Raw genomic sequence first — 13536 nt, forward strand, 5'->3', positions numbered from 1 at the left:
AACTGTGAAAAAGATAATTGAATTTCTGTGCAATTAAAAAAAACCCAACCAAACAACATAAAAGAACTAAAGAAACCTCAGAAAAATACTTCTCTATGTAGTTGCCAACCTGGTCTATGACTCCTACTAGTTTCGTTTGCAGTGTTGGAATCAACATACTGGTTGGTGTTTGGAGAGAGTTAATGGTATACTGAAGTATTTATACAGACAAAATTTACTCTTTAAGTATTCTTTTAAACTGAATTTACAAACATAATGCATAATCCATTCTTAAAAATATTATCTAGTTTCTTCAATTAATCTGCGATTAATATCACATTTAAAGGTGACTTGGCACAGTTTTATCAAGAACTGTGTAATTGCACAATGTCAAAGTATGAATAACCTATGTCTATATCTACATCCAGAAATATGACCATGTACTGTAGAATGCAACCTCATCTTTTTGTCTTAAGACATATACTTGAAGAAATGTTTATTAATGAAATGGTAAATTCAGGTGTGGAAACTGATAAGATTCTTAAATTCTTGAATTTAACTTAATGGTACGAAGTATTGTTTACCTTGATTTCTCAAATTCTGGTAAATCATTAATTTCTGGCCTCAGTTTCAGTCATAAAGGAATGTAATGTAGCAGTGTTAGGCTAGGTTATAGTACTGCAAAAACAAAAAACCCTGAACCAAACCAAAATAAAATGGCTGTAATTTGACTCCTCTAGGGCCAAGTTAAGGATTAAAGAGAAATATTTTTTTAAAGAGAGGGTGAATCAGTCATTCTCTCTCAATTGTTTGCCTTGCAATTCTCTCTCAAGTGTTTATTCAAAACTAGTAAACCATAACCAACATGTTATTTTTTTTCCTTCAAATTTGATAAGTCTTAGGTAAAGCTCATGATCATTATCCCTTTGATTCTTTGATTTTCTGTATATAATGGTATTTTTCTGTTTAGTGGGGTGGACTTGAATTCATTATGGCTAGGTAGAAAGCAATGATTTAGAAAAATCACCATCTTGTCTTGCAGTTGATAGAAAAAAATGTTTTAAAAATTATATTGTTATTTAGATCATTACTGCTGAAATCTGAGGTAATATGTCACGTTCTGCATTCCGTAAGTATTAATTGTGTAGCCTTAAGAGCAGCTGCTTCCAGTGAAAATATGTTCATGGCCTTTTAAGATTTTTTAAATAAATCATGAAGCTGAATCTTCAGATGCTTTCAGCATTGAACTGAGAATACTTCCTTTTAAATATTAATGTGGTATCTAAATTTGTTTGTCAAACGTTGCACATGAAAGAACTTCTTTTAGGATAAGAAATACTTACCAAAATAAAATCAACCTTTGTGTTTACCCCACCCAAGTTTCAGAAACATATCAGGTGCCAATTAGTAAGGTCCTTAAATACTGTTATTTTTATTTTAGGAAATAAGTTCAAGTGACAAACTCTGTAGGGTGACTTGAGAGGAAGGGAATGCTGAATGTCAGTAGATCGTGTGTTGGCTTGTGTTTGCCAAGAACAATTCCTTGCTTCTGTCTTTTTTTGACATCTCATGTATGGCTGCTTACTCTTGATTGCTAGGCTTAGTTAATGATTCTTAAATGAACACATATACCTGTTCCTATATGCTCCTAGATGCTTCCTGCTATAGCTGCTAAATATATTACCAGATGATTGGAGAGTGAGGAGATCTAAGCTCATGAACGTGTTTTATTGCCCCTCCCTGTTTTGGGAAGCATTGTTGTGTTGGCTCAGCTCTTTGCCAGCCTTTCTTTGCCTTATCCTGTCCTCAGACTGGTGGCTTCCTGCCACACTTACATGCCCTCAGTGCCTGCCTAGATACCACTGTCGGTACAGGAAACCAGGAACATCCTTTCTGAGACCCTCCCAGGATGTGCCTATTGCTTGGAAATTTTCAAGATGTCAGCTTTGTTTTCTCATGATTCTGATATGGTAGCTCCTAGGAGAAAGGTCCACCCTTCAGCAGCTCTTCCTGAGTGAGACCAGTCTTTTGTGTCTCAAACCAGAGAGTCCATGCAGCCTGCCCTTTAGTCACTGTATGCAAAATAAAGACATTTTACCTTAAGATAAAGCCATTCTTTCTGACTGTATCTGCTGCTGAAGTGCAGGGCTCTGGCTGGTGCCAGAGTGGCTGGAACAGCTCAGGTGAATTGTCCTGTGCACTGCCAGCCCTGCTTTTTCAACAAAGCCCAATGCAGTTCTTTATCACCCCTGTAAATTCAGGGCCTCCTAATCTGCTCCATGGCTTCCAGAGTCCATGTTCTGTATGCCTGTGCTCCTGGCAGACATTGCTCTGTTCTGAGAAGGAGGCAATCACTGGCAATAAGGGGGGATGCTGTTCCTGGTGGGTTGTCTGCATTGCTACACATTTCCATCATCAATGAGCAAAATCGCTCAGACTGACTTCTGTGACTCATGTGGGCTGCTGTGTTGTAGATTTTGGGGTGGATAATGAAAGAAAAAATATGGAGAGAACTGTGAAAATCTTGGACTGAAGGAGTTTTAAGGTATTTCATGGACATTTGCATTCGTGTCAGTGTAGCACAAAAAAATGTTATTACCTTAGATTGTGTATGATATCTGTACATGTAATAATTGTAATTGATTGTAGTACATGTGATAACTATCTAATAAACAAATACATATTATAGTTGCATGGATTGAATTTCATCTTAATTTATTGATATTGTAAACTTTTGTTTAGTCATCTGAAAGTTAATTTAAAACAAAACTCCAGACATGATTTCTCTCTCTGTGGAGACACTGAATCCAATGTGACTATATGACATGAGGGAATATTTCAAGCTAATGTGACTTCTGCAAGTCATTTAATGAGACAGGTAGAGCCAGTGTTCTTGGTGTTTTTATTGGTATCAGCTTAAAAATTAGAAAGTAAAAATGAGTAGTTTCGGTAAAAAAACACATTCTTATTTTCATTTTTTAGTTCATTTTTTAGCCCTTAAATGACAGTGGTTGAAAAGTAATGTGGAGATCGTGTTTTTGAACTGAGCATGGCTTCTTTCTTTGTTAGCTTTGTGGAATTGAAGGAGTGCACCAGGTAATGAACATATTTCTGGTTTGTGCAAGGAGTCTCTTCTATTCTTCTTTTTGTTCCTGTTTTTTTTCTCTTGCATTTTTAGAGATTTTGGATTGTTGATTTTAGGTGGTAACAATAGTTACAAGGGGAATTTAGTCTTCAAAATGATACAATGTTTCCTGATGAAAGTAATTAAATTTCTAGAAAAGTAAAGGTTAAAATAGTCTGTTTAAAATAAAAAGAGATCAGTAGTTAGTGTGGTTATTTTACAGGTTTTCTATTTTTTCTCTTAATGTTACCATCAGTTGGAAGTTTTTCCCAAGCCAGTATAGAAAGAAAACTATGAAGGCCACTTAATACAGAGCCAGTCATATAAGCAGCTCTCCAAGTCTTCCCACTTTGTTTCCCTTAGTAAGGGTGGGGAGTGTGTGATGAAGCAGTTGTTTCACTGGAGTGAGAGTTACTTGGTTGAGTAGAGGTAGAGATCGCCCTTAACCTCTTCTAATCTGTTTTCTCAAGAAACTCAAAAATTAAGTGGAGGAAGAGGAAGTCAGGCAGTAAATGAAGTCATCTTCTTGAGCTGCTCATGTAGTCCATCACCTCTCTCATTATGCTCATTGTCATGGTGCATCTAAAAAAATCAAAGGCCAGTAGAGTTGGCATTAACTGGTTTCCTCTCCTGCCAATCTAAAGTGACCAGAAGGGTCCACCATTTCCCCAGTCTGACCTAGGGACAATGAATGCTGTTCTTCTTTTCTTAATCCTCCCTTTCTTCCTCACGTCAATCAAGGAACCAAAGGCTAACCAAGAACTTAGACAAGGCTTCTTTTAGTTTACATCTTTACCCTGGTTATTTCACAGTATTTGTTTAATTATCACTCAAATCTGGAAGTGTGTTTGGACTTCAAGATCCTCCTCAGTTGAAGCAGCTAGTTTTTTATTGGCGCAGTATTAAACTTTATAGCCAATGCTTAAAACTGGTCAGATTCTCCTTAGGTGTCAAATATGAAATACTACTGCAACTCAGGCTTGAAAACGTCTGTCTTAGTCTCTTAGCTGTCATGTTGGTGATGTGACAAATAAAATATTAGGATGTCACTATTATGAGATTGCTTTGAAGCGTCAATAATTTTCTCCACAGAAAATGGAAAGATGACATGAGAAATTTGCTATCACAGTTGGTATGGAGAGACATTGTTTTGTACTTCAGGCTGCAACCAACATTTTTCTTGCATTTTTGTTGCATGCAATCTTTTCAGATTTATTTAAGTGAAACTAATTTCTCTTATTGCCCAAGAAGCAAAGTACAACATGCACCCAAGAATGGCAATTCTGAGGTGTATTTCATCCTTGGTTACATGCCCTGAGAAGATGTAAGCCTCATGATTGACTGTAGTACAGATTCTGTTGGATATTCATCATTTGGGTTTTTGGTGGCTGAGGTTCATAAGGAATCCCCTATGCCCGAAGGAGCTCATGGGGGTTTTCCCTTTAATCTTAGACAGATGCAAGGCTATTGCTTAGTTACCAAGGGTTGCTGTGCAGACATGCTTGGTTTTTCTCACAGAGAAGGGGGTACAAAAGCACTCAGAGTAGTTGGGTCATGAAGTTTAATGTCTCAGCAAGAGGACCTTGAATACTTGACATCATACATGCTGCTACTAAACCTAAAAAAGCTCTTTGCGATGCATAAACACAAGTAGACCTCAAGGTTTTCTTAGTTTCCTGGTTTGGTTTTTTTGGTTGTTTTTTTTTTGCTTGTTTGTGGATTTGGGGTGGGGGGCATGGATTTGTTTGGTTTGGTTTTTGTTTTTTTTGTCATGCAGAAAGGCTACATTTGTCTTTCTTTTCTATCTTTTGCATGATCATAGAAATTTCAGAAAGTTGTTTGAAAACACGTATTTTTTTTCTTCTAAAGGTGTTTTTAAAGGTGTCCTAAATTAACAAACTTTCTTATTACATTGTATATTGTTGCATTCAATGCTGAGCTTCTTTGTTGCAATGGTTTGGAATTTTGGTAGGAAATTGGAAGTAGTTGCTTTCCATGCACCAATAACTTCAGTTGTCAAAAAAAAAAAAAAGAAACAACAAGTGTAAATAGTGATCATCTTTGGGAAATCTTTGGTACTATTTGTAAAGTGTTTTCTGAGTCCAGTGTTGCATTTAATTCAGTGTGAGAATTTGTTTTAAATAGCATTGACTCTTCTTGATAATAGTTTCAACAGTTTTCCAGTTTTGTTTAATTGCTTTAAGACAGTAAAATAACTTATCTTTTAATAATCAGATGTTGTACAATAGGTGGAAGTTTCTTGTCTGTTAGCATTGTGTGACTAAATTGAGTCTGCAATAATTTTGCTATTGTGCTTTTGAGAGAGCTTAATCTGGGCAGGTAGGAGGGGCATTTGTTAGTGATGGGAAGGTTTACAAAACTGACTGTGAATCAGTCCCACTGTCACTGGAATTGTCAGTGCTGGAAACTTCAGATTCTGACAGATTGGTGTCATAAGCTGTGTGTCTACTGACTCATCACCACTAATTTTTCCACCAGTCACTTTTGATGAAGGCTATTTTGAAAGAGTAGTTACAGCAGCTGTTTCAAATGTATCACAGGGAATGGGCATGTTAAACACAGTAAGACTGCTCATAAAATACTGCTATCTGTGCAATGTTTTGAGATTTGTTTCTATGCCAGTAACATCTTTCCTTATCCTGGTTAAAAAATGAGCAGCATTTTTTCTTGACAAAATCAAAACCAAAAAAGCCACTTAACCCCCAAAATGAACAACAACAACTAAAAAAACCCCAACCCTAAGCCGCAAAGTGAGAATAATTTGAATATTGCATAGATGCTGTTATCATGCTTTTTTTTTATATTAACAAGGCCCAGTTACAAAGCTTGTGTTGTGCTGCAGGACAGAAGCATTTAAGACTCTCACTAGCTGCCCCTGATCCATCTCCTGCCATATGCTGCTGTTCATGAGGTGGCTGTGTATAGTGGCATTAAAGTGACAGATGTCAGCCACAGATAGGGAGGCAGGAATAGGGGAGATGATTCTACAAAATTACCAATGCAATTTCTCTTACCTTCCCTGTGTTCAGAGAGTGACCTAGTTTTGTGGGTTGTCTTTTTCACCAGTCTGAGATAGATTGATGAAACAAGCTTTAGTAGGTGTGTTTGTCCCATGTAGTATTCTTCAAGTAGACGTGAATGCATTGTGTGCTCCCAGAGTCTCAGAAACAAACCATCCCTTTAAGGCCTGTGATGCTGGATTTCTCAAGCCATGGCTTAAAACTTGCTCATTAGAAGCTTGCATTTCCTTAAAAATTGTCATAGCTAAGCCTTGGCAGCTGCTGTGGTATTAAATCAGGTTCTGAGAAAAGGCAGCCCTATCAGCCATGACAGACAAATGTTTGTGGGATTTATTAAAGTGTTCAGTCTTCAAACTCAATCATTTTTGAAATATTTAAATATCAAATTAAAATATATTTACCTTTAGGTGCTATACTAATGACCTTAGTCTGGGCTATGTTTTCATTCATTTTAATACAATTTGGGGGTGGTTAAATTTGACAGATATTCTGGGTAGTCCATCTGTGGTGTTTAAGCAATGACTTTGCTTTTTTCTGCATCTGTAAATTTTTAGGCAATTTATCAGCAAATGAAAGCCATATTTAACCATGTTCAACTGGAATTGTAAAACAAAAGTACAGTCCTAGGTGACTGAGAGATAACAAAATTCCTCTAGCATTCTGATGCTGTTCTTATTTCCCCAAACTGTCTGTTTAAAATTATGTTGCTTTCCTAAGTGTCTGTAAATTTGGAGTGAGCACAGAAATTGTCAAATGAAAACTGTTTATTGAAAAAAATTATATTCGGCTAACAGTTCAAGACATTGCTGCTTGAAATGTAAGAGCCTTCAATCCCCCCAAGACCCACAGATTAAGTAATGTCTCTTGAATCCTTTGTTTGTGTGACTGATTGAAACAAATGTTAAAAGTCATATTTAAACACAGTGGGTTTGGATTGATAAATTGTTAGTTGTTTTAAAAAGATATAAAAAGAAAAAAGCAATATAAAAATATTGAATAAATTTGGGTTGTCTGCTAGATGATAGAATTCATCTCTGTACATTTAACCAGAAAACTGCAGCAGTAAATAACATATTTGAATGTTTTTTTAATTGTTTATGCACTAATTAGGCTACAGAAAGTGAGGCTGGTGATATGGATCTCAGTGGATTGCCAGAGACAGCTGTGGATTCTGAGGATGATGATGATGAAGAAGACATTGAAAGGGCATCAGATCCTTTGATGAGTAGGGATATTGTAAGAGACTGCTTGGAGAAAGACCCAATAGACAGGACAGATGATGACATTGGTAAGTATTGCAGTGTAGTAAAATGTTGTCAAACATGTTCTTCTTCACCTCCAAAAACTTAATTTTTGAGCTTGCAGTTGTATGTTAATCATTGGCCTTTGTAATTGATAAGGTTAGTGTTTATTGTTATTGTTTTTTGTATAAGTATATATATAATGTGAACAATTAAAGAAAATGCCTATAATATGGGTGAAACCTATTACTTGCTGGCCTTTTTGATCTCAAGCTTCAGCTTCTAATTGATATCAGAGCAGGTTTATGAAGGAGATGTCGTTGAAAACTGGAAAAAGAACCTTGGCAAAGGTGACATTAATGTCAGCACTGCTTCTCACAGTATATTTTTAATTGTCAGTTGTGACATTGTGACTTGACATTTGTTGCAAACATTGGAGCCTTTAAAACCTTAACATAAATGTGCATCTAATCAAACTAATTTGCTATGTTAACATAGGAGTAAACACATTGAAAGCAAAGCAGAACTAGAATCCAAATTTTAATCTTATCTGTTTCACTGGGGGAGATATTTTTCTTTTATTGAAGTATGACTAAATGATGATTAAGGTTGATTATCAGATGATTAAGGGACTAGAGCATCTCTTATGCAAGGAAGGTCTAAGAGGGCTTGGGGCTGTTCAGCCTGGAGGAAGCTCAGGGGATCTCATTAATATATAGAAATACCCTGGGTTGAGGGTGTAAAGATGATGGAGCCAGAGTCTTCTCAGTAGTGCCCAGTGAGAGGACAAAGGGCACAAACTAAAACACAGGAGGCTCCATCAGAGCACTAGGAAATGCTATTTTTCTGCTGAGACTTAGGCCTGGGAGTGGTTATTCAGAGAGGTGTTAGTATTCCTCCTTGAAGATATTCAAAAGATGTTTGGATGTGTTCCTGGGAAACTGGATGTAGGGTGGCTCTGCTTGAGCAGGCAGGTTTGACCAGATGACTTCTGGAAGTCCCTTTTAACCACAACCTTTCTGTAATTCAGAGTAAATAAAAAAAATAGAGAAAAGATGGGGTCCTATTGAACTCTTTCAGTAGACATTTTAGATCAAACTGGATGCAAAAACGATTTTGGGGCATATAATCACTTGGCAGGACTGCTAAAGTTAAGTTTTGTAGTTATGAACAGCATAAAAAATGAAAATACAGGAAGCTCACTGTTGAGTAGAAGTGCAACTCAAGTGCAGGTAGAAGACAGAGCAGCAGTAGTCACCTTTAAGACAGTAATCCTGTCTGGTCCATCTGAAAGGAACTTTCTGGTGAAACCACCAGACAATGATCAAGTACAGTTTACTGTTAAGCCTAGACTAGGATGTGTTGGCTTTACCAAACAACTTGCTCAGTTTTGTGACATTTGTCTTGCTGTGTTTTATATAATTCTAGTCACAATGAAATTATTGCCCTGACTGGGGTATTAAAAATATCATTGGTTATATTCAGAGCTATTGGTTACATTACAATCCTTCCATTATGCTGACTTTTACTTTGCAGGGTTTCTATTGATGATATGACCAGCCAGTCTGTGTCTCCAAAATACCCAGTAATTAAAACAGGCCACTGTACATGATTTATTAGTATACAGAAACGATTGTGCAGCATTTTAGCTTAAGCAGCCTCAGGCATCTTGCTGAAGAACTGTCTTTACTGTGCTTTGTTGTTTTGACATGCACGACTCAGTGGGCTTTTTCTCCTTCAGAACAACTACTGGAATTCATGCATCAATTGCCTGCTTTTGCCAACATGACAATGTCAGTGAGGAGAGAACTCTGTGCTGTGATGGTGTTTGCAGTTGTGGAGAGAGCAGGAACTATTGTACTAAACGATGGGGAAGAGGTCAGTAGAAGTTGCTTTTGACTCTCCTATTATACCAAACATTCCAGATTCCACACGGTTAAGATCCTCTTTTGTTACTTAAAAAAAGGAAAAAAAGAGAAAAAAGAAAAAACAACATTCAGGTAAATCAGAACTCTTTTTGTTCTGGATTTTCTGAAAGCTTTTGTTTAAGCACTAAACATTTCTTAAGCAATAAAACCAGAAAGCATTCTCTGTAGTGTACTAAATGCTTCCTGCCTATTTGAGCTCATCTGGGGACTTTATTTCAGTGTTCAAGTGCTGTTTTAAAACTTCCTCTTATTTTATTTTTTCCACAGTCTTACATTACCTCTTAATAGTAAAGATGAGCTTAAGATCCCAGTTTTCTTGAGCTGGAAATAGCTCTACATTTAAGGAAAATTAGCTTATTAAGTTGTTAATAGGTGCTAGAAAATAAATTTTGCCTTAGAACAGTTGTGAGAGTTGTATTTATATAGCATGATATTAAAATGTTAAGTGATTTGGTCTTCACATATCCTGCAATATTTGATTTGTAGCTGGATTCCTGGTCAGTCATTTTGAATGGCTCTGTGGAGGTGACATACCCTGATGGAAGAACAGAGATATTGTGCATGGGGAACAGTTTTGGTGTTTCCCCCACCATGGAAAAGGAATATATGAAAGGAGTGATGAGAACCAAAGTGGATGACTGCCAGGTAGAGTGTCTGTGGTACATGCAAATTCACACTCACACAGGTGTAGTGCAACTCAATAATGAGACCCAGTTTTATTTTAAACTGAATACATGTAAAATATCCAGTGGGTAACCCTGGACAGTAGTTGGGCAGTATGGCTCCTGCATACTCACAGTTTGGGAAATGGAGTTACCTTTTTCTGGGTAAAGGACCATTTGCATAAAGATATTTGTCTACATGATTTTTCTAGAATTTGAGGGCCACCAGCCATCCATCCATTGCTTCCAATGTTCCTTAGTAGGATCTCAAGGTCCATTAGCCATGACAGGCTCCTTCCCTTCTGCAGCTAATAGCCATTCTTCCTTACTCAACTCAGCTACTGAATATCAGAGTAATACAAACTTTATCTCCTCTGGTTTGAGTGAAAGATCTAATTTTGGCTAATCTGACCTTTCAAGGAAAAAGCTTTGATGTTTACTGTAATACAAGCAGTCAGATGTAAAGAATGCTTTTCATAGCATAAAACTACTGGCTGAATCTGGTTATGTGGTTGCTATTTGCTTATTCCTATCCAGAAAATTATAGCAGAGCTGTGGGTGAATTAAGCATTTTGCTTAGTCCTGATGGCTAATTAGCTCAAGTAAATGACCTTTGAAAGGGGTGAAAATGTGTGTTCATAGAGTCACCTGGTTTAGCTTGCCCATCTAACTCCCAAAATGTGCATAAATGGTTTCTCATTAGAGTAATGTTTTCAGCAAATCCAAACCTGGAACTTCTGTTTCAGCTACTACTAGCTGCTGGAAAAATGAAATGGTGTGTAAATGAATTTAAAGAGAAAATACTGTCTCAGATTCTTGGGCTCTTGTCCTAAGTATGTACATAAGGATTTAACAACGTTTCAACCATAAGAAGCACTGTTCCTCTCAGTTAAATACCCAAATTCTAATAATAAGGCAGTTTAACCTTGCCCCCCAAAAGAGACAAGTGTATAACAATTTGTGTACAATGTAGTCTTTTTCCAATTTGTTGTGGTTGGTCTTAATTATATTTGCCTAGTGTAGGTATTAGGAACATTCTTGAGATACTTATTCTTGCACTTATTCTTGGCTGAACTGATGATTGTAGAAAATAATTTTCCTGCTGTATGCTTTAAGCCAAGAAGTAATTTCTTTCTTTGTACCTGCACTATTTAATTGAATAAATGTTATTTTTCTTACTAATTGACTTCAATAAAATAACTATTAAAAAAGAAGATTATTTAGCAAAACAATACCCACAAAAAATAAAAGCTGGATTTCCACTTAACTCTTCCAAACACCACAGAAGGGCTGGGCTTTCATCTCCAGCAGTGGGGAGGTCAGAGCAGCTGAACAAGAATGGCTGGGAATACTAAATCATACTGCTCTGGTGGATCTTGGTGTCCTCTAACTGCAGGATTGTAGTGGCAGTACTGTGCCTGTCTATTCATCTGCTTGTTAAGGCTGAACTGTTGGAAAGACAAAAACTACTGGAAAGGCTCACTGCAGGTTGAGGAGCTACTTTATCTTGTCCGTTGATTGAGTACTTGCACCTTAAGTCTAAATGGTCTTCTGAAGATTGAACCTTTTAACGCTGGTGTGTGATGATTTTTCCAGTTCGTTTGCATAGCCCAGCAAGATTATTGCCGCATCCTCAATCAAGTGGAAAAGAACATGCAGAAGGTGGAAGAGGAAGGGGAGATTGTGATGGTGAAGGAGCACAGGGAGCTGGACCGCACTGGAACGAGGAAAGGCCACATTGTCATCAAGGTAAAAGGAAAAGAGAGAGTCTCTTGAAAAAGTCTGTGTTCTGTAAACCTCATAACTTGGCAAGTTAGGGCCAGCATCAGTTGAGATGTATATTGTAGAAATAAATGTTTGAAAATGGACTGTTAATATTTCTAGATTTTTAAAAAGAATTAGGCATGTTGACAAGTAGGTGATTTCTATAGAGATTAATTACATAATTTAATTTTTTTTTGCATTTCTTAACACAGTGGTCAAGCTGTTATGTTTGCTTAGCACATCAGTTAATGGATGGCAGTATTTCTAGTGTGATGAGTCTTCAGTATGCTACAAGAAAACAAATTTGCATGTGTTGAAAATGTGTTAATAAGTATGATTTTTCAATTTTTTGCTTTCAATAGGGAACAGCTGAAAGGTTAACAATGCATTTGGTGGAAGAGCACTCTGTGGTAGACCCAACTTTTATAGAAGACTTCCTATTGACATATAGGACCTTTCTTTCCAGCCCAATGGAAGTGGGCAAGAAGTTGTTGGAGTGGTTCAATGACCCCAGCCTCAGGGATAAGGTGAAAATCTCCTGAATTATTACCATTTGCACTGAAATATAAGCTAAAATCTCCTGAATTGTTACCATTTACATTGAAATATAAGAATAAAATATGCTTTAGAGACAATGACTAAATTGAATAAGATACAAATAGCTGGTGACATATTTTAATGGTAGAATATATGGCTAAAACTAAGAACGTGTTCATGCAAGGTAAATTGCCCATGCTTTATCTTGCTGTGTTTTTACAACTTAGTTGCTTGCAGGTATACAGGAAGCTTTTTTACAATTGTATTTTTATTTAACGTAATTCAGTAGAATTTTATTGTGTCTCCAAGTTTGAGCATATAACTAAGTTCTGTGTTTTCTGTACATATTGTTAGTTAATTCAACATGGTAAAAATAATTTTTTTAAAAGAGAATAGAAAATTCATGCATTGTTAAGAATCTGTTGTGCTTTATGTAGCATTAAAAAAGCTACCAAGCCCAAACACAAGAAAGCAATCAGATATCTTCCCTAAACAAAATTTCCATGATGGAAGAATAAGGCACATCCAGTTTTGGCACACTGGCCATTGAGGCTTTATCATCCTTCAAACTGTATTGCTTTATTTCCTCTTGTATGGAACTTCTTCTTATGTTAAAGAATTCTAAAAATTTCCAGATTTGTGTAAATTTGAAACCATGGGAATTATATTAGTACAGTGAAAAAGAAATTTAGTTCTCAGCTTTTATTTAAATCTGGGTATTTCTTCCAGAAACATTAGTATAGCCTTGACAGAAGGATCTTCTATATGACAGAGGATAGGCTTTGCAGCTAATACTGCTCAGAGTTATGATATTGGAGTTCATCTTTAAAGTTATGTTGCTTGTCCTCCAATGGACAATCCCCTCAGCCTCTAAAAGCATGAGCCAGCACAGTTGCTTGTATCAGTCTGAACACAGAACAGCTCTTTGTTCTGCTGCCTCAATAACCAACCTTTTCTGACCTCCAGCAGCACTGACAGAAAGGCAAGAGGCAGAGAACAGCTTGGGACAAGTGGAGATAAGCAAGTAGGGAATAAGGAATCTGGAATATTTTGGCTGTTTTGTACTGGGTGCTGATAGGCAGTAAGGGGTGAGTGAAACTTTCTGGAGATGATGAGTACTCAGGAGCATTCTGAGTGGGACTCTGGACATCCAGCCTTAGCAATGATTTTGCTCTGCAGCAAGTTACTTGATTTTACAGCTTTAATCCTCTTTTAATGCTGTTCCTGATTTGTGACACAAGTAAGAGCATTGGTCTTGAA

General features: G+C 36.8%; 1 protein-coding gene across 11 annotated transcripts in view; it reads left to right on the forward strand.

Moving 5' to 3' along the window:
- The window catches only part of RAPGEF2 (Rap guanine nucleotide exchange factor 2), a 184525-nt gene that overhangs the window by 139754 nt on the left and 31235 nt on the right, over positions 1–13536 (forward strand). For all 11 annotated transcript variants that reach the window (XM_077177254.1, XM_077177247.1, XM_077177249.1 and 8 more), the window contains 5 exons: positions 7255–7432; positions 9127–9263; positions 9800–9958; positions 11572–11724; positions 12102–12266. In XM_077177254.1, the coding sequence (XP_077033369.1) occupies positions 7255–7432; positions 9127–9263; positions 9800–9958; positions 11572–11724; positions 12102–12266 (792 nt within the window). The remainder of the gene's footprint in view (positions 1–7254; positions 7433–9126; positions 9264–9799; positions 9959–11571; positions 11725–12101; positions 12267–13536) is intronic.

This window comes from Agelaius phoeniceus, chromosome 4 (genome assembly GCF_051311805.1).
Source record: "Agelaius phoeniceus isolate bAgePho1 chromosome 4, bAgePho1.hap1, whole genome shotgun sequence".
Taxonomy (NCBI): Eukaryota; Metazoa; Chordata; class Aves; order Passeriformes; family Icteridae; genus Agelaius; species Agelaius phoeniceus.